General features: G+C 42.8%; 1 protein-coding gene across 1 annotated transcript in view; it reads right to left on the bottom strand.

Annotated features, from left to right (window-relative positions):
- TNMD (tenomodulin) overlaps positions 1 to 21,213 on the bottom strand; it is a 526,931-nt gene extending 505,718 nt beyond the window's left edge. Inside the window, exons 1-2 of the mRNA XM_069213032.1 lie at positions 21,008 to 21,213; positions 20,747 to 20,881 (exon numbers count right to left, since the gene is read on the bottom strand). Of these exons, the coding sequence (XP_069069133.1) occupies positions 20,747 to 20,881; positions 21,008 to 21,055 (183 nt within the window). The 5' untranslated portion in view covers positions 21,056 to 21,213. The remainder of the gene's footprint in view (positions 1 to 20,746; positions 20,882 to 21,007) is intronic.
- Positions 21,214 to 21,992: the final 779 nt, after the last annotated feature.

The following is a 21,992-nucleotide window of genomic DNA, read 5'->3' on the forward strand; positions in this document are numbered from 1 at the left end:
TCTTTTTTAAAGGATATCAATTTTGATTCATAATAATAAAATCTGTTTTACTTTGATTTCCTTTATTTCAGGTTTCCTGGAGCATATATTTTTTTAAACACTTTTTCGGGCTTTTTATGTTTCTTAGATATTTTGGGTTGCTTCGCGAGATCTCTATCGGATTCATCTGATTTTTGTAACCTTTTGGGGCATTTTGGACAATATCTTTCCCATTTAGATTACTATTTTGATTACATGGATGCAGAGGAAGATCTGCAGCTACAGAAAATAGTAAGTTTTATTTAATTCCTTTTAGATTGGAAATGTGATATTTTATTGTTTGTGTAACTATCATTTGATTGTAATTTGGAATTGTGCGGGTTATGTTTTGTGACGATTTATGAGATGAATTGAGTTTGTTTATTAGTTTCTAGGTTGGTGACAGTTAGATTTTTTGTTTGAATAATTCATATATCATTTTACTATCTCACTCTTTACGAACATTGGAATTTTATTTAATTTAGAGTGATATAATAAATTAAATGTATTATTTATATTAAAAAAATTATGTGTCATTGTTAGTCCTGCCCTCCTTGGCATGGCTCCCACTAGCCTTTAGCCTTCTGACCTCCTGTTTTCTGATTTCATTTTTGCTGACTTTTAGGATTCTGGGCACTTTACCACTGCTGACTAGTGCTAAAGTGCAGGTGCTCTGTACTCTCAAACATGGTAACATTGGCTTCTTCTCAATTAGTATATTTAATTTACTTGTAATGCCCTAGTAAAGTGCACTACATGTTGCCAGGTCATATAAATTAAATACTACTAGTGGACTTGAAGCACTGATTGTGCCACCCGCTACTGTAGCCTCTCAAACATGTCCCAGGCCTGTCACTACAGTGCCTGTGAGTGCACTTTTAAACTACCCTTTTGTTCTGGAAAGTGTACCCACTGGCCATGCCCAAACCTTCATTTTTATTACATGTAAGCCACCACTCAGGTAGGCCCTAGTTAGCCCCAAGGGCAGGGTGCAGTGTATTTTAAAAAGTTGGGCATGTACTTTTAAGTTTAACATATTCAGATAGTGAAAAACTCTTAAATTAGTTGTTCACTATTACATGGGCTATCTCTTCCATAGTATAGCATTGGGATTACCTTAAATCATCTTTCTTTCCCAAGTGGTGAAAGATAGACATATAAGGTTTGGAGTCCCTGGACTAACAATTTAGTTGGATTTTAAATTGTAAGTCTGAAAATGCCACTTTTAGAAGGTTGCCAATTTCTTACTTTAAACATTCTATGCCTCTGCCTTTGTCTGAATACACGTATGGGCTGGCTGACTGCTATATACTTTGTGAATTCCCTGTAGACAGCCACAAACACAGAACACTCAGCTGCATAGGTGGTGTAATGTCTCCACACAAAGTACTGATTACTCCCCCCACCCCCAGATAGCCTGGCAAACAGGACTAGGATGTAAGGGACTCTTGTGCACTTCAGAGGACTCCTCCCCCACATCAAAGGCCTTTTTGGGTATAACTACTGGACTCCAAACCCCAGCAAATCAGAAGAAGGACTTCTGTGCTTCCTAGAGGGATTGCCACTCTGAAACTGCATTACTGTGTTGGCCTACAGCTTGCTGTGCTGTAGGAGGGATTGCCAATTTGCTACTTGCTTTGGTGTGTTTGTCTGCTGCCTGCTGCTTCTTGCCTGCAGTGAGAAGTACTGAACCTGTTCTCTACATCCTTGCACCAGAGAGTCTCCAAGGACTTGCTGGCTTGCCCCCTGTTCTTCTGCAGTCTCAGGGACATCAAATACTGCTTGCAACTCTCCTTGTCTTGCAGGACTCTGCCATCTGCGAGTCCTACCCTTGCCTGAAGTGCTCCTCACCAGTCCTGGGTCTCAGAAGTGAGTTCTGCAGCTAAAACCTGCAGAAAATGATGAATCCCCTGTGTGGCAAAAGAAATCAGCATATAGCATTCCCTAAAGCGATATAGCAGCTTCACGACAACAGAAGATTCACAGACTGCGCAGCCCCACGATGACGCATCACCTTCACTTCCACAGAGCCAACGACAATGATTTAGTACCTCAAGTGCAGTGAAAATATTGATGCATTGTGTTCTCACCGTTGATGCATTGGCCCATCAAAGGTTCAGTTCAGTTGACATAAGGGGGTATTGTAACCAGCCTACCATCCGTCACAGTTGGCTTTGATTTTGGATTTACACCTGTCCCTCACAACCTCAGGTAACCGTTTGACAGCTACTGACTTCTAAGCACTGTTTTCACATTTAAGGCCTGTTTATGAGTTTGGCGGTCAGATGAGCTGACTTCCAAACTCGTGGGAGGACACCACCGTCAAACCAGTGACATCACCCCCAAGCATATTACAATGTTCCCTTTGGGCTGACCGGTGGGATTGTTGTATTATCTGTTCTTGCTGTGTTGACCAGCAGGAACAGTGGTACAATATTGGCCCGCATACTGTAGCACAACAGAACCATTGGAATGTGCACTGCCTGGAAAGCAGACAGTGCACATTCTGATGGTGCTGGGCAGGGGGCCCCTGCACTGCCCATGCCATGGACATGGGCAGTGCAGTGCCCTGCCTGTGTCCCCCGGCACTGACTTTTCACCAGCCATTCCACAGGGAAGTCCCTGCCATGAAAAGGCGGGCAGAAAGCTGAGTTGTAATCAGCACGGCAGTGACGAACTCAGTGCAGCCGTAGTTGAGTACAACTCAGTCCACCGTCAGCCCATGGGAAACAATGTTCCTGGCAATGTAGTGTTGTGGTTGGACTGTCTGTATTGCGGCGGTCCGACCGCCACCCCGAGTGTGGCAGTACATAATGAGACCCTTCATTTTTTTAAATTTATATCTCAACTTCTACTAATTAGATTTTTGTCAATTTGGTCTGAGATAAATATTCTCTATTTTTCTGAACTGGTGTGGAGTCTTTTTGTGGTGTCTCCCACTGTTTTACTGCAACTAGAATTAAAGTTTTGCACAAGTACGTTACACATTGCCTCTTAAGTTAAGTCTGACCGATCTGTGCCAAGCTACCAGAAAATGAGCACAGGTTAATTTAGGTTCTGTATCTGACTTACCCTGACTGGGATTGTGGTCCCTACTTGGATAGGGTGCATACCTCTGCCAACTGGAGACCCGATTTTTAACATTGGTGTTGGTTTCTATTTTGGGATCGTTTTTTTGGAATTTGGCAGGGTACTCTTCAATTTCTAATATGATTTTGGCATTATTTCTAAGCCATCTACTCATTTGTTATTTATAAAGAGTTTGACTTTGCAATCGTAGCATGTTATACATTTATTTCGGTTTGTTTGCTAAGTTTAGGGGCAGCTTGAATAACAGAGCCATTTATGTCCCTGAGTCACACATCAGGAGGCCAGCAGTTTAGCTCTTTGAGCCACTCTGGGATCCTGGGTTCAAGATGGGCATTGCAAGTCCATTTCTTCTTCCACAGGCAAGCGGTCAGCTGACAGCAGGTCAGAACAGCAGGGCAGCAGCTCCTTCAGAGTTGCAGTCCAACAAAGTAGCAGTCCTTGTAGCAGCACAGCAGTTCTTATTCCACGCGACCCCCCATGTGCACAGCCAAAGGCCATGTTTGGTGTGTGGTTGGGTGTTATAAAGGGTTGGCTGCAGCCAACGGCCAACCCCAGCCATGGCGTGAGGTTGGGTGGTAAAGGGGTTAGGCCGCAGGGACTGGCTACAGGCACTGCAGCCACCCTCTGCCACGCACAACCAAAGGCTGTCCCCTTACGCAGGTTTGAGTGGTTAAAGGGGGATGGTGCGGCCAACTCCCTGCTGCACATGGCAGAAGGCTGTGGACAGAGATATTTGGATTAAAGATTAGTAATTAAAATTACTGTACGTTAAAAAAAAATAGAAATTCCCTGGAAAAACTCAAAAGTTACAGGGTTAGTAAAGTTAGTAAATAAAATTACAAAAAAACACAGAAATGGACTTAAAAACCAAAGGTTACAGGGAGATTGTAGTTAGGCTCCGAATTTACAAAACCATAGAAATTCAGCAGTTATTGCTTGAGTTAATTCAAATAACTATAACTCACGCCCAAAGGTAACTATCACTTGCGCCCTTGCCATGCTCTGCCAATTACCCCAGATATTACAGCACTCATGACAATTTCTATAATGTTATTAAAAATAGAAATGAAACATTAGCAGTTAAATTATTGAAGAAAAAACTGAGGTAGACAGCAAACTGGACTAGCCACAGATCAACATCAAAGTGTCCATTTGTATGGTTGATGCCGAAAAGGCTTTTGACCTTGTTAATTGGGATGCAATTTTTTATATACTTATTACATTTGGATTCCTAATACAAATAGTAGACATCTTGCATAATTTATAGCATGGGGCTACAGCGAAAGCAGTTACCATTGCAATCTTAGCCAGGCAGGTTTTTATTAATGGGTGTACATGGCAGGGCTGCTCCCTGTCCCCAGTGCTATTTACCCTCCTCATTGAACCACTCGCTTTTAAAATCTGTAATTATTTCTGATACCAGGTATGCCCAAAATGTATCTTTTTGCTGATGATATTATTCTCTATCTTGAACCAAGTATGGAAAATATACAAAATCTGTTTAAGATTGTCACCTTTTTTACAAAAATTGGCAGCTTAAAGTCAACCAAAGAAAACAGAAATATTAATATTTCATTCTACTATCAGCAATCCTTCCACTAGTTTACACTCAATATGTGTCCCAGCGTCCCACAAGATATTTGGGCATTTTTGTCACTCACAATTTTTCTCAGGTATTTGATCTCTGTTACAAGGCAGTGCTACATAAAATCAAGGGAATGCTAGATAGATAGTTGTATCTTCCCCTATTGATCATTAGCTGGGTAGTGGTAATCAAAATGTAAATTCTTTATTAATGCTTTTCCTCTTTTCTGCTCTTCCTCTTCCCATCAGCGAATTGTATGTTAGAGAACTTGATCAACTGTTCTTAAACTTTGTTCAGTAGAAGAAACAGCCCCAGATAAAGATAGGGGGTGCTAAATTTAGTCATACCTGAGGAAGGTCTAGCTTTACCCAATTGTCAAACCTACTACAATGTTACACTCTTAAATTATTTAGCTCAAATCTTGCCCAACATACTAGCCTAAATATAACATTCCTGTAAGCTTTGATTTTTTTAAGTGAATATATATATATATATATATATATATATATATATATATATATATATATACAGATATAGATAGATAGATAGATAGATAGATAGATAGATAGATAGATAGATAGATAGATAGATAATAGATAGATAGATAGATATATGTTCACTGGATAAAAGAAAAGTTACAGGGTCATTATAGTTAGGTTCTGAATTTACATGCACAAAACCATAACAATTCAGCTGTTATAGTTATAGTTATTTCAAGTAACTATGCCCTGAGGTAACTATAACTCGTGCCCTTTCCATGCACAGTTTTTGCATCAATTAGTTTACTGCAAATGTTACAGTGATATTATCCATGATGCCATAGAAGATGTCATGAGCAATATCATATCTGGGGTAATTAGCAGTGCATGGCAAGGGTGCGAGTTATAGTTGCTCGCAGACAGGTTTGCTGATAGGTATGATGTGAATGTGCTCACTACAATTCATGATGAGAGCACTTCCCCCATCACGGTCATGGGTCAGATGGCTGAAGTTCACAAGCCCACCTGTATACTTGATTACAAGTAAATAGGTAGGGTGGATAAGAATGACCAGGTTCTTCAGCCGTACAATGTGAGTTGTAAAACTCATACATGGATTAAGAAGCTGTTTACTCACCTGATCCAGATGGCAACATATAATGCGTACCTTGTTTATGTCAGACTCATGTCTTTCCTTGACTTTCAGTTGACAGTCATTGAATGTCATACTGCTACAGAAGCAGCAGCTTCCACATATTCTGGAGGATGTGAAAAGGCTGTAGGATAGACACTTTGCTAACCGCATTCCTGAAACAACTAAAAAGACTCAATCATGTTGTTGTTGTCGAGTCTGCTCCAAGCAAGGAACTCAGCAGGAGAGTCATGTTTACTGTCCCCAGTGCCCATCTCAGCCAGCCTTGAATTGTCTTACTTGCTTATGTTGTACCATACATGAGTGAAGTATTGGGAAATTGACCGAGATGGAGCTGCCATAGGGTAAATCTTTCAATATGTATGCAGGGATACCTGCCTTCCATGGGCCACTGCATCACTAGGCAAGCAGCCCTAGATTTCTTTCCTCTACTCTTCCCCTATGGCCTCCTCGACACCTTAATTCACTGTTAGAACATGGCAGGTGTTCTGTTCACTGACTGACAAGTGCATTATAGTCCGTACACTGCACATAATCATGAATGGAACATAAACCACGTTTCCACAGAGTACCCTGTGTGGCAAAAACATGAAGTCATGAATAATTTATTAAGTACTTTTTAGAGGACATATGTATGCAACTCAAAAAACCCCTGATTGGCCACGAGAACCAGAGTAAGTGTAATAAGTCAAACAAATGTTCCATGGGACTCATTAACCAACACTTCTACTTTTAAACTCAGTTAGTAACTTGTATCATAGCCAATGTTATTGAAAAAGGATACATGACACAATATCTTGCATGATGATGATTTTCACTTTTTTTGTATAAGAACAATATGCATTTCAGTATGCATCAAAATAAGTGCAGATAACGCAGTGCTCAGACAGTGAACTAATATGTGTATACAACAACATAGAGCAAGACACTGAACAGATTCCAAGGTTGGGTATGGTTTTGTATCAAACAAACATAAGCTAAGATCCTGTCTGTTCATCTATGGTATCTCCTGGCAAAGCATAACATGTTTTGAAAGCAACTGACAGAGGGGTTGTCAATGGTTCAACCCGTAGCTACTTTTCACATTTCATCAGGATAAAAGTCCCCTGACTAAAGTTCTCTAGAAAGTGTGGAATATTGGGACATTCAATAAGGCATTCCTTAAGCAATATGTACAAGAATACTTCATAATAGAGGTGCATTTTTAAGAGTCCCTTGCACAGCAGGAGTGTCACTTTTTGTGATTTTCTGGCGGCGCAGTCTACAAAATCATTTCTATGGAGACAAGCAAAGCCACTTTGTGTGGCTTTGAATGGCCACATAGAAATGGAATAAGGCAAAGCAGCGCAAATCGCTGCTTCACCTTACTCTGCACTCAGGAGGTGTTCCATGACTGTCCGGTGGATGTTCTCATGCAACACCCATGGATTTGGATTCTTCCCCAGATTTACAAAACCACATAAATCTGGGGATGCGCCAAACATTATGCCTCCTGAGGTGAAGTATAATGAGGAAAAATATTTTATTTCTCTTCTTTGTTTCCTGTTTCCATGTGTCCTGCATACAGCATTCACAGAAAGATTAAAATGCCTCTTATGTTTGCTTTTGTGCAGTACGGCGTCCCTTCCTGCAAAAAATAATCCTGCTGACAACTCAGGCACCCTTGCACCTGCATTGACAATAAGCTGCTGAAACTGCACCAGCGCAGGGAAAAGGACATGGATGCACAATATTGCATAAATACAGTTCATTCCTGCCCTTTTACTTTGGTGTAGGGCATCGCAGCAAGGTGACTTGCTCACTGCCCTATGCCAAATCCCAGTAAACGAAGGCCAGAGTCTACAGTGTATACTGAGCTGCACAGTTAGTTGGATGGTTCTGGCGGTATAACCAAATTATTAAAGATAATTAACCTTTGTATTGTGTGGAGAAAGTGGTCACACCTACACATACAAGAGTATTCCTAGACAAAACTAGCAATGCAAAACAGGCGCTCGGTTCCTTAGACAATTCCAGAGAGGTAAATGGAAAACTTAGGAAAAGCACACACTTGTATTGTGCCATGTCACCAACATGATTGCATATGCTGAGTCACACAAATGAGGGAAATGAGGTATCATTTTATCAAGGATCTTGGGGGAATGGTAGGTGGTGGGAAATGTGCTTCTCCCTATAGAATCCAGAACCTTCCATCACAGAAAAGTGCGGAAAATGTGTTTTTTAGTTAAGGTTTGGGGTTTGCAAGGGATTCTGGGTAAATAAAATCAAGTGAAAGCCACACAAGTCACCACACCCTGGATTCCCCTAGTTGTCTAGTTTTAAAAAAGTACAGGTTTGCTAGGTTTCCCTCAGTGCTGGCTGACCTAATGTCCTAAATCCACAGCTACCCACGTAGGAACAAAAGGTCAGTTTTCAGTGGAAAAGTGTGATGTGTCCATGTTGGGTTTTGGGCCATCGTCTGGCACAACCACTAGGGCTACCCACACAAGTAAGGTACTATTTTTACTGGAAGCCATGTGGGAGCATAGAATAGTAGAACATTTGTTATTGCCAATTGGATTTTGCTGCATCTCTGCCTTCCAAATCTAACACAGTGTGAGGAAGGAGACATTTTGAAAAATACACTCTAAATCATATGCTAGTACGGGTACCCACTAATTCAGAGATGTACAAATATTCACTGCTCCTAATTCCATATCTTGTACCCACTTCAGAAATACATAGGCTTCCATGATGCCCATTTTTCACTCTACATATTTTATCACACAAATTGATCTATACTCAGTACACAGTGAAAAACTATTGTACGGTGTAGCTCAGTTGTTGGCTCTGGGTACCTTGCATTCTTGGAAAAACTATCAAGCCTAGAATCCTCACAACTACAAGGGTCTAGAGGATGTAATGGTATATTGCTTTTGTAAATCGGCTATTGTGATGAAAAGGTACAGATTAAAATGTTGTCACAAATGGCCATTTTTTTCCACTCATTTTCAATATTTCTTCATTTCAACAGTTAATTTCTTTGAGAAAACCTTTAGGGATCTTTCAGAAATCTATAGCTTTCCTAGATCATCAATGGGTTTCACACAGGGTTTTACCACAAACTGGAAGTAGGTTGAGAGCAGAAAATATAGGAAAAATGGGCTACCTCTTTGAAAAATGTAAAAAACTGTGGTAAAACAATTACCTTTTCATTCAGCTCTGCATGTTCCTAAAAGCTGGGAAGATGGGGATTTTAGCACAGCAAGCCTTGTTTTATGTCATTTTTATGAATGGAAACAGACACTTTATCCAGAGCACTTTATAACCGTCTTTTTTCCAAAACATTCAAAATGTAGCTATATTTTCCAGGGAAATCCATAAATCCTGCTACCTTTAGAATTCACTGGATGTTGAAAAAAAAGGGATGAAAATTTGGTATGGATACCTTATGGGGACTAAAAGGTATGCAGCACTAAGCGCCAACTACCCCAAATAACAAAGAAAAGGGCTCCACACTTGGAGGGAGAGAAGGCCCAGCAGTTAAGAGGTTAAAGTGGGCACAGTAAAATGTTTAATAACATCTGAAGATGTGAGTAATCCGATCCGTAAAATATTCTCTGAGACCCTGGCTGGTTTAAGGTTACTTTGTGAATTTTCAGTTTCACAATTTCCATTTCATATTTTTGTTCTGTGACCTGAGAATCAAGGTTACTGGTTTCATTGTAAAAGAAGCAATCCATGCACAGCCCCATCACATGCGTCTGTTGGAGAAGAGTAAATACTGAGTGCTAGACCTGGCCCTTTCTGCAGGGCCATCTCCAGTCTTTTTTAGTTTTGCCTCCACTTTTTGCTAAATTCTTTTATTTTGGTTTTAGGATTCTGAGCACTTCACCACGGCTAACCAGTGCTAAAGTTCATGTGCTCTTTGCTCTAAACCTGGTAACATTGGCTTATCCACAATAAGCATATTTAATTGACTTGTAAGTCCCTAGTAAAGTGGACAATATGTGCCCAGGGTCTGTAATTTAAATGCTACTAGTTGGCCTGCAGCACTGTGTGTGCCACTCACTACAGTGGCCCTTAAAACATGTCTCAGGCCTGCCACTGCATAGCTTGTGGTTGCAGTTTTAAACTGCCATTTCGATCTGACTGTCCCACTTGCCAGGCCCAACCTTCCTTTTCCCCACATGTAAGTCACCCCGAAGGTAGGCCCTACTTAGCCTCAAGGGCAGGGTGGACTGTATTTAAAACGTTGGACATGTACTTTTAAGTCTAACATGCCCTGGTAGTAAATAAAAAATTATTACATTTGTTCTTCACTGCTACAAGGCCTATCACTCCCATAGGTTAACATTGGGATTACCTTTAAACAGTTCTTCAGTGTAATTTCTAATTGTCAAAAGATAGAAATTTGGAGTTTGGTGTCTGAACTTACAATTTAACATCACAACTTATGCTGAAGTCGGATTTTAAATTGTAAGTCGGAAAATGGCACTTTTAGAAAGTTGGCATTTTCTTATGTTAACCATTCTGTGCCTCTGCCTGTCTCTGAATACACGTCTGGGGTGGGTGACAACAGGGCTTTGAGCATTCCCTCTAGACAGTCACACACAAAGAGAGTTGAGTGTGAAATTTACATCCTGATGTCCCATCACCAGGTTGATATTCCTTCCTGGACTAGATGGGAGAGAGGCACTGATACTTGCACTTGAACAGGGCTGTGTCTGTCCCCACCAAAGAGTTGCATATTGCAATGTAGAATTTCTGTAGCCAGGAAAGAAAGGCCAGGGACTTGGAGCACTTCAAAGAACTTTCTTAGAAGTCTCCCCTACTTCAAGCGCTGAACTGGGTATAAGTACTGGACCCCAAACCCCACCAAATCAGTACACTTCTGGATCAAAGGACATTCTGCCAGGAAGATGGACTGCTGTGCTGGCAGGGAGGACTGCCACTCTGCTGAACTGCTTTGCTGTGTTGGCCTGCTGCCTGTTGCCTCTTGCCTGGGAGTGAGAATATCTGGAGTTTTCTCTCTACGTCATCTAAAGAAGCAAGTGACTCCAATGGCTTGCTAGTTTGCCTCCTGTTCTGAAGCCTCAGGGCCATCGAAGACTTCCTAGAACCCTGCTCAGCTGCTGTACTCTACCAGGTGAGTCCTTTCTTGCCAAGAGGTGACAATCCAGACCTGGGCTTGAAAGGGGACTCTAGAGCTGTTTTCCTGCAAAAATCAATGCATCAATGCCGTTGCACCTATTGGAACCACTGCATCCTCCCTCAATGCAAACACATTGCTGCTAAGGTCAAGGACTTCGTATCGCTGACTGTGCAGCTCAGGATCGAAGCATCAACACCAGCCCCGGTGCATCACCTTTGCATCGCTGGCTGCGCAACTTGACAACCCATTGCCTTCATCGCAAGAGTTGGAAACTGCATTTCAAGGACATCGATGGCTGTGTGGTCCGACAATGATGCATCTCCAGCCTGCGTTCATTGGGACTGATGCATCACCTTCGCACCACCTCCTCGCTGTGGATGCAGCCCTCCATCCAAGGTACTTTTCAGCAGGCCCTGCATTGGTCCTGTAGTCGGCCTGCCCTCCATCGCTGTCAGCCTGAACATTGGATTTACCCAGGTATAGCACGAGCCAAGGAACCTTTTAGTGCTATTGACTTCTAGGCACGATATTGCAGTTATTCTTTGAAAAATCATAGCTTGAGTTCTACTTATTTGATTTTTGTCGTTTTGGTCTTGTTATACTCATAAAAATATTATTTATGCTTCGAAACTGGTGTAGAGACTTTGGCGGTCATTCTGACCCTGGCGGTAAAAACCGCCAGGGCCGTGGTCCGCGGGAGCACCGCCAACAGGCTGGCGGTGCTCCTTTGGGCATTCTGACCGTGGCGGTACAGCCGCGGCCAGAAACGGAAAGTCGGGGGTCTCCCGCCGGCTTTCCGCTGCCCAGGGGAATCCTCCATGGGGCGCAGCTTGCTGCGCCACCATGGGGATTCCGAACCCCATACCGCCATCCTGTTCCTGGCGGTTTCGGCCGCCAGGAACAGGGTGGTGGTATGGGGTGTCGTGGGGCCCCTGGGGGCCCCACTTAGAATTTCAGTGTCTGCTTAGCAGACACTGAAATCCGCGACGGGTGCTACTGTACCCGTCGCACCCATTCCACTCCGCCGGCTCCATTCGGAGCCGGCTTCCTCGTGGAAGGGTGTTTCCCGCTGGGCTGGCGGGCGGCCTTTTGGCGGTCGCCCGCCAGCCCAGTGGGAAACCCAGAATGACCGCCGCGCTCTTTTGACCGCGGTACGGTCTTCTGGCGGTTCCTGCTTGCCAAGCTCAGAATCACCCCCTTTATGTGTTGTTTTCACTATGTTACTGTAATTTAAGTGTTGCACGAATACTTTACACATTGCCTCTTAAGTTAAGCCTGACTGCTCTATGCCAAGCTACCAGAGGGGGAGCACAGGTTAATTTAGGTTGTGTATCTGATTTACCCTGTCTAGGATTGTGGTCCCTACTTGGACATGGTGCATACCTCTGCCAACTAGAGACACAGTTTCAAACACCAAGCTCCAAACCAACTTTTCTCAATTACAAAATTGGTTTTGCACTTGGGTGTGTATGTTTGTTTTGTACATACATAAGACTTTTGAGGATTGGGCCCAATTATTCCAATGATGTGCTCTGGCTTTTTGCCCGAGCAATTCTTCAACTATGGGATCTTGCTTGGCCTCCTGGTGAGGCAGGTGCTAAAGTTCCACTTCGACCCCTTTTCCATACAGACCAGGTGCCTCTTTTACCTAGGACAGGAATGGAAAAGCTCTGAAATCTCATGATTGTCCTTTTTCTGCCCTACTCACTGATTTTCTTAATACTGTAATGCTTTCTCTTTCCTTTTCTATAGGCATAGCGCTCTCTCCTCCCCTACTTGTCACCCTGTTCCCACTTCTGTCCCGGAAGGGTATTTCCTATGTTTCTTCCTAGGTTCTACTCACCGCATATATCTTCTTATTTGGTGCCATCCCTTTTAATTCTATGAAAAATTAAGACAAAGGGAAATATCCATTCGAGCTCTCCAACCTATTGATCAGGAAAAAGTCAAGTGGGAGCTTACATTCTCATCTACATTGTTTAGCACTTACTTAGATGTTGCTTGACGAAGTATGTCTGAAGCTAGCTGGTTGAGAAAAGAGAATCCCAAAGATATCCTGCCGCAGTCCTTGAAAGTTACTACCACAGAATCTCAGTCTAGAAATTCCATCTGAACAATATGCTTCCCATTTTTTCCCCAACAATTCTTTTTCTTTTTACATTCTGGATATTTTTTCTCTGTTCTGCTCTTAAGTCTGATGATTGAATCTCACTCCCTATGTGTGGTGGGAAAATACCTTTCCTTCGTTCCCAGCCTATCCTGCATTACATTATGCTGACCTGACCTTGTGTCAGGTCACTGATCTGAAACTGAGAAGTGTAAAATATGCATAATTTGCACAATATAACTGAAATGATATGTTGGTGCAAAGCACAATTGCAAAGACACTGAATGAGCTAGGACTATTTCTACACTGGCTCCACACATGAATAAGTGAGGGAGGGACTTGGTAATAAAGGGAGGGGCATGATGAGTAAGCTTGAACATCATCCTAGTCATAACCCAAAAGGTGAGTGATTGCACTACTGAATATCAGCACCCAGAATTGTGTGGTACAAGAATAACGAGGACAGAATATCAAGAGACAAAATATTAAAAGATAAGTGTGCCCAGGGAAGTATAGATTTATTATTCATAACGCCACACTAACGTACCTTGAAGATACATGTAGCACATACGTGTATATACATATATATATATATATTTAGTTGAACTTGCAGCTCCAAATTGCATGACAGAGAGTGAGCAGAACAGCACCATATTTTCAAAGATATGGCACGATTCTGCTCTCTCCTCACACTGGCACAGTTGTTGCTGCCTAGCACAAATTCAGACACCCTTGCGTCATAGCACAAGGGTGTCTGCTTTATGGTTAGGTTAGGATAGTGTGCACAAAAACTATCCTTTGAGACTATTTCCTCTTTGTATGTATGCTGCAGAATGCACCACACAAGCAAAGAGGAAATCACAAGGAGAAATAGTTATTTCTCCTTGTTACACCATTCTCCTTGTTACACCAGCCTCTGTCTTTGTAAATATGGTTTTGCATCAAAATATATAGATTTATGCATGGGAACGCTGATGCACCACCCATGTAATGCTTACCTTACACAAGGTAACTCAAGGCAGGACACACACTACTTTTTTTTTCAAAGGCATGCAAAGGAATGCAAATTGTGATTTGTGTGACTTTGTAAATACCAACATTTTCTTTGGGTTGTGGCTGAGCTAAATACGTGACATAACCCTGACGCAAAATCCTAGCAAATCTGGGTCTTACTCTTACCTAGCCTATCGATATTTTTTAGGGAAACGTTGTCCTGGATTTTGTGTCTCATCAATATTATGGGGTCGATTTTCAGAGTGCACATCAAGTGAGTGTATCCTCGCTGTTTACCTTGACTGTAGTCATGATGGCAAGCTCAAGGACCATCCCAAGGGGGCATTTCTTGACTACTATGATGTTATCTGATCTCTTCACACTGTGTGAACAGAGGTGGAAAAACAAGGCATTTTGGTAGATTCTGTCCTGGGGAATACCTCAGTTGTCTGGTTGAATTTACTCTTCTCACAGCTAATGGTCGTAGGCAAGGGGAAAAAATGTGTATGGTTTTAGAAGCAGATTTTGGGGTGATTGGATTCCCAGGGAAAGAGATAAACTGTTAGACACTGTGGTATTTCGAATCTCCATCCTTGTATGCTAAATGGGGGCGTTGTAAAAGAGTGTTGATGATTTTAATTATGAAACTATTTGATTAGGATTATGGTAGCACCATAGTCTGAGAGGTCAGATTGAAAGAAGGCAGAGTAGGAAATGGAAGTTGAGTTGCTACAGAATATACATGAAAGAACTAGCTCGAGAAAACATGGTAAGTGTATATCTTTTACAGGCTAAGCCCTATTTGGGAGACTACTGGCACACACAGGGTTGATGTGCAGTTATTTCATTATGTATTTGCATTGCATGCAATTTGGGGGATTGCTTGTTGGAGAACAGAATTGGGTCCACACTTAAGGGTGCTGTGAATTGGCCTGCGGCAGTGACTTCTACCATGCTGACCCTGTGGTGCTCCAATGAGGAAGACCTGCAAGAAAAAGTACGTCTGGTCGAGAGCGATTAAGCACCAATAATGAAATCTGAACTGTTGACAGGGATAAATCCTGATTTATAGTACTGACCAAGTGCGGGATATCACGAATCTTTGTGTGGTCAGACATGTCGACACAAAGGGTCTGAAAGGAGGTGAGAGGGCGTAGTATTCACAAGGAGCAGGAAAGAGATTATCGGACTGACTGATTATTATAAAGACTAATGTTGGTATTATCTAACTCATATGGAGTGAAATATTTTACTCTGACTCACAGCAAGGTCGTTTACTAGCATTGGGTGCTGTATTTATAATAAACAAACGAGGAATGAAGAGGTGAAACGTTTTAAGGAACATAACAAAAGAAGGAGTCAGAGAGGGCACCATTTGGTGGGATGGGCCCTCCGGGGTACTGGGTGTGACTGGTCAGTGCTAGGACTAGTAAGTGAGATGGCTTAAAAATTGAGGATAGAAGTGGGCTAAAGGAAAGTATAGTTTATGGAAAAAACACCCCTCTGTTTGTAGTAGTAATATTTGGGGAGACAGCGCAGTGAAATATTTAATGCCATTTAATGTCAATGAAATGGAGTGCTCACACTAATCTTTTTACTTAAAAAGGCACAAATAAATGCTGCATTTCATGGCTGTGTCCCCAAACATTTTCGCTTCCCACCTGGGAGTAGAAAGTCCCAATTGACCAGCCACCCCTCTTTGCCTTTTACACACTTACACCTAAAACATACAACTACAAGCCCTGTGCACAAAACGCCCGATTCACAAAGAATAGGTCACACCGTCTCATACCACAACGTTTGTGATTTGGGCTCAAAAATGTTATGTTGCTGCGACTTACACTTGTGGGCCTATTCGCTTACTCCTGAATTGCAGAAGAAGACCACGAGTATGATAGGATTACTCCTGGCTGACTCTAGAAATTCAGGCAATGCACGCTTGGCAATAAATTACGCACATAGGAGATAGGACCTCTTAGGCGTAGATCTGTGTCTGTACTTTTGGCATTAGCGTTTATGAGTATTTAAAGTATGATTACTGATGTACTACTGCACCTATTTGTAAATGCCTTTCTGAATTGCCCCAAAATGTACCTTTGAAATTAACACCTCTGATGCGATATTTATATTCACCAGCACGGAACTTTTCTAGTAGACAGGGACCATTGGCAAGTTTTTCCACATAGTGCGGACAAATAGGCACATTGGCTGATGTAAAAATAAAAGCCTAAGCGGCCATGTTTTATCTGGAAGGCAGTTGGTATTCGTGACCGAAAGAAAGTTTTCAACAGGTGAGAGTTGAAAATAAAGCGATCAAAGGGAAAACGGTAGTTACATCAGTCTCGTTTAGAGATAATTGTAACCTTTTTCTGTTTCACGTGACCTGGACTTGATTTGAAGAGAGCAGACTTGTATCAAAATAGTTATGTGTGCATAATTGGCTTTTCCTGGCTACTCTTCAATATAGGGGGGCACCTTGTGTTATGTTGTTTGTCCCAAAGGCATCACTGTAAAGTGTCTTAGATGTGTCAAGTTTTAATGCTAGAATGAGTGTTGTAAGGAGGGGCGGCCCTCGCAATTTGTCATATTTCACTCCGAGCTGTAATCCTGCGTGCAGTAGGAGTTGCGCTAGAATATTTTAACTGCTTTCCCCCACGGTGCCTTGGCATCCAGATTTCACGTTGTCTATGAGAATGCGCACTCATGCCAAGTTCCCGCATGCACTCCTACTGCTTCTTCCTCCCACGAGCTAATTAACTCGGAAATAAAATTCACTTTGCTATTGCATGAAAGAGAAGACAGATTTATTCCACCGAGATGACAGGGGGAATCTCACAAACCAATTCCTGGTTTAAAGGTCCAGGTATTCGGACACTCCTTACAACCATTAATAATACATGTATGCAGAGGACGGATTGCCACATGTTTGACATTTCTAAGAGCTATGATTGACTACTGATACTCAGAGTATCGACCTTATAAGGATAATATGCATCTAGCCCTGTTACAGTTCAAACTAAAGTCAGCAGCAGTCACTTAGATCGCTGAGCTCCCTTGCTGTTTTAGAGTAAGCAGTAAGACTTGCATATCATCAATTGTACCTGTGATATGATTCTGCAGTCTTCAGCGTGTAAGCTGTGAGACCCCAGTGTGGCCACATAGAGGAATACTTCCACCAAAATGATGTATTTGAGTCAGTTCTCATTCAAGTAAAGGGTTGCTTTGTCATATGCTTCACGCAGACCACAGCATCTTGCAGTTGGTAATTGCCCAGATGTTGTGCTCGCATTCTAACAGCATGGCCAATACAGGTCGCCTCGGTTGCAAAGATATTCATCAAGCCTGTAAATGCATCATATTTTGGCGCACGCGCATTTCTCAACTTAGGGGCATATTTATACTCCGTTTGCGCCGAATTTGCGTCGTTTTTTTCGACGCAAATTCGGCGCAAAACTAACGCCATATTTATACTTTGGCGTTAGACGCGTCTAGCGCCAAAGTATGAGGTAAGAGCGGCATTTTTTTGCGTGAACGCCTTCCTTGCGTTAATGAGATGCAAGGTAGGCGTTCCCGTCCAAAAAAATGACTGCGACACAAATGCGTTGTATTTATACTCCCGGGCAAAAATCACGCCCGGGAGTAGGCGGGGCAAAAAACCCCGCATTTGCGCCTCTTTTTAACGCCTGGGTCAGGGCAGGCGTTAAGGGACCTGTGGGCTCAAAATGAGCCCACAGCTGCCCTCCCATGCCCCCAGGGACCCCCCCTGCCACCCTTGCCCACCCCAGGAGGACACCCAAGGATGGAGGGACCCATCCCAGGGACATTCAGGTAAGTTCAGGTAAGTATAATTTTTTTTTTTTTTTTTTTTTTTTTTTGGCATAGGGGGGCCTGATTTGTGCCCCCCTACATGCCTCAATGCCCAATGACCATGCCCAGGGGACATAAGTCCCCTGGGCTTGGCCATTGGGCAAGGGGGCATGACTCCTGTCTTTACTAAGACAGGAGTCATGTAAATGGCGTCTGGGCGTCGTTAAAAATGGCGCAAATCGGGTGGAGGCGATTTTTTAGCATCAACCTGACTTGCACCATTTTTAAGACGCCCTAACGCCATTTTCCCCAACTCCGGCGCTGCCTGGTGTACGTGTTTTTTTTCCACGCACACCAGGCAGCGCCAGTCTGCTAGCGCTGGCTAACGCCATTCAATAAATACGGCGCCCGCATGGCGCTTCAGAATGGCGTTAGCCGGCGCTAAACTTTTTGACGCTAAACTGCGTTAGCGCAGTTTAGCGTCAAAAAGTATAAATACGGGCCTTAGTTTCCATTTCCTATTGGTCCAAATGTAGAAATGGCGGGGACTTGGTTGTGTTAGAACTGGCCCCGCCCTTGCTACAATACCTTATCCTGAAAGTGCGGCATTCAGTTTAAGAAGATTGTGTCTGCAGCTTTCAAAAACATCTTTCAATCAAAACAGAAACATTCATCCTACCTACCTTACAAAGAAATGTTACATTTGACCTGTGTTGTATGATGTTTTGTAGTACACGTCTACGCAAGGACAAAAGCCACGTGCACTGTCCTGCCTTCTCGTTCTATGGTATGCTATGGCATAATGCACAGTGTCGCCTATGATAGCAGTGCGTCTGACTGACGTCAGGATGTCGTGAAGTTTGAGTTTCTTTCACTAGGTCAGCAGTACCTACATGGTGACAGTAAAGGCGAACACTGCCATTTGCCCTCATGATATAGAGGAACCCAGGGCACACCGCGCCCTTCCGATCAATCGCCCTTAGTCTGATTCATGCGGAGGAGAAACTGACAACCGCCCATCCGAACTCTTTTTTGGCTGCTTCTTTTCGCTAACTCGATTTTTTGACGGAAGGACAAATAGAGTGGCAGAAAGTGCCTAGGGCTGCCATGCTACTGGCTCGGCTGGGACAGAATAGCAGAATTTAAAATTTACAGTGCTCCAGATTCCCCAGATTGGAGGTTGGAGTTGAATACCCTTGGTTCCATGAATTCTACTGTTTGGCACAATGTTTTGTCCACCCTGTTGGTTAACACGAACAACTCTTTACCACTGCCAGCCCTGAGAAAATCCAGGGTGGGATTGGGGCAGAAAACATCCCGGGACACCAAAATAAAAGTGGCCACCATTAGTGAAGTAGAACGCTAAAAAAAAAAGTGGCACAAGTTTGCAGACTGGGGCAGTTTTGGACTAGTAAAGACATGCTATATATGTGTTTTACAAAGTATGGAAGACTGTAGATTTGAACTTGCTGCAGGCAATATTTGTTTTAATAGCAGGGAAAGTAACAGTAAAAATCCACCGAGCAGACCATAAAACAGGCCCACAAACAGTGAAAAAACACGGCCCACACGCACTGACCTGTCAGACCAGTCCGTCAGGCACTGCCTTATTGCCCTACATGGCAGTCCGACCCTGAGAGTAGCTCCATTTTGTAAAGAACTTTGCAACTAATAGCATACGGTACTTGGCAGTACTGGACACGCTCTTCACAGCTCCCCAATGCATTGTGGGAGACGGCCTGCTGCAGACAACAAACCCGGGGCTCCACTTCTTTCCGAATTCTTCCTCTTTTTAAGCTGCCTTTACAAATGCCACAGCACACTGTAGTTTGGAGCGCTACATCTGGTCTATACACGCAATGCAATGAGTGGCCTGTGCAGATAGACTGCAGCTCCCATCATCTTCTCAGGCGTGCCGCCTCATTAGGGCTGCAGAGGGCTTTGAAAATGGTCTGAATCTGCTATGTCTTTTCTAGTCCTATGCACAGATTATGCATTAAAGAAGAAAAGAAGCCATAAAATAAATCATCACCCCTTCCTCTTCCAACACGGCAGTTCAATTATTTTTCCACGAGCTTCTGGCAAGATAATTGAGGGGCTGGAAAAAGGCTTGATCCCATTTGCAATAAAATTTTATTCTCTGGGTAGAGAAACCTGAGCTGAGTAGACTAGAGAAGTATGCGTATTCTTTCCATGCAGAAAAAAATGGAACTTTGATATGCATCTAGAAGTCAATTTTTATATTGATTCTAGTGACGTGTATGAATAAAGACACAGACATGCATGCATCCATGCACACATCCTTGCCCATGTACACAGGCAGGAAGGCACGCACACACATACACACACATACATATGCATAGATGCATATGCTCACAGGCTCACAAACAAACACACAGAAACTAAATACACACACACTTTTACACTCATCCACACGAACATACATGTGCAAATGCACACACACACGCACACATACACGCATGCAGGATCTCTCTCTCTCGCTCTCTCACACACACATACACACACACACGTGCAAACGCATGCACGCACACACAATAACCCGTGCATACGCATGCTGGCTCACAAAGCAGCACATGCTCACATCCACGCACACGCATGCATGTTTACGCAAATGCATGCACACACATACAGAAGCATACTGGCACGCATACATATATACTCGAACTCAGGTGTGCCTCTGTTTTCCGTGTGCATGCACGGTATACCTGAAAGTTGCTATATTTTACACTTTCGGTCTACGGACCATCTGGTCACTTGATAGTAGATGATATGTGGAGAAGAGAACACCTATAGATGAAAAACAATAATATACTTGGCGCTGTTAACAGCGGCTCGATGATTTTTGGAAGCAGAAACTTACTTTTTCTGGTGCCGGTTTCCAAAAGTGTTTAGTGCCAAAACATAAGAGCAGAGACAGCGCCAACAAGAGACAGACCGACAGTGTCACAATAGTGTATCTTCTTGCATTCTTCTTTTTAGCTTTTGATGATTCTGCCTAGGTTAGGTAAAATAAAGACAATGCCACGGTAAGAGCACAGGTTTACCGGCAAACTCTCCTCTACAGAGGATGCAAGAAAGTCCATAAAATATTAAAAATATGCAGGAAGGCATCAATACTCACGTCCTGGAATACGATGTGCTCGTTGGCCGTTTGTGAGTTTTTGTCCATTGTGGCTGCTCTGGGGGTCACACGACTCAGGTGCTGAGGAGAAGAGCAGACCACCAGTTGAGACGAACAGCAGCCCACCAGCTGTAGAGGCTGGGATCAGAGTGAGCTGGACTTCAGGCACTGTGACAGACGAAAGCAGCGCTCCATCCTAGCCTCAGGGATCTCTTGTACCCAACTTTTTTTATGCTGTGGGAGTTGCTGCAGAAATACCTCTTTTCCGAGACTATAAAATAGAAGACAGATGTCTTTAGTAAATTGATTGTAAATAGCAGGAGTCAGGGTGGTAGCCGTACTTTTGAAACGCGGTTCGATTGATATGTCTGAACTTCCGAATCTCACATTTTATTCAGTTAAATGCATTATATTTCTAATAACTATCGTATGGCTTGGGGGCTATAAACCAGGGACTTAGTGCGCAATATTTTCTTTAAGACTTTGTAAAATAAATTATGTTTTTAAACACTGAAATCATGAGTTCCTATTAGCACCTCTAGCTTAGCCAGCTATGATTTTTGTCCAAATGAAGAGCCATAAAATATCAAAATATCGATATTAATTAAACCGTGGTCCAGATCATCATTAATGCTTGTTTCATGAGGCAATGAAGCCAACACTAAGCTAAGTGGTCCTCGTAAGCACACAATACCATGCACCATCACTCAATGGTAGCTGGGTTGCTGTCCTAACTGAGAAGTACTAACCGAGAATCAGGTGTAGCATCTAATATTATCAGGCCTAATTTCTTTTGTAATAAGTGTGTAATGATGGAAGCCCACACAGGATGGTGCCTGTTGGACTTTTTTTTTGCTTATGCAGGGTCATCCCCAATCTTTTTGCCTCCTGCCTCCTATTTTTTCTGACTTGTTGCTGTTGGCTTTTGAACTCTGAGCACTTTACCACTGCTAACCAGTGCTAAAGTGCATATGCTCTCTGTGTA

Source organism: Pleurodeles waltl, chromosome 2_1 (assembly GCF_031143425.1).
Source record: "Pleurodeles waltl isolate 20211129_DDA chromosome 2_1, aPleWal1.hap1.20221129, whole genome shotgun sequence".
Taxonomy (NCBI): Eukaryota; Metazoa; Chordata; class Amphibia; order Caudata; family Salamandridae; genus Pleurodeles; species Pleurodeles waltl.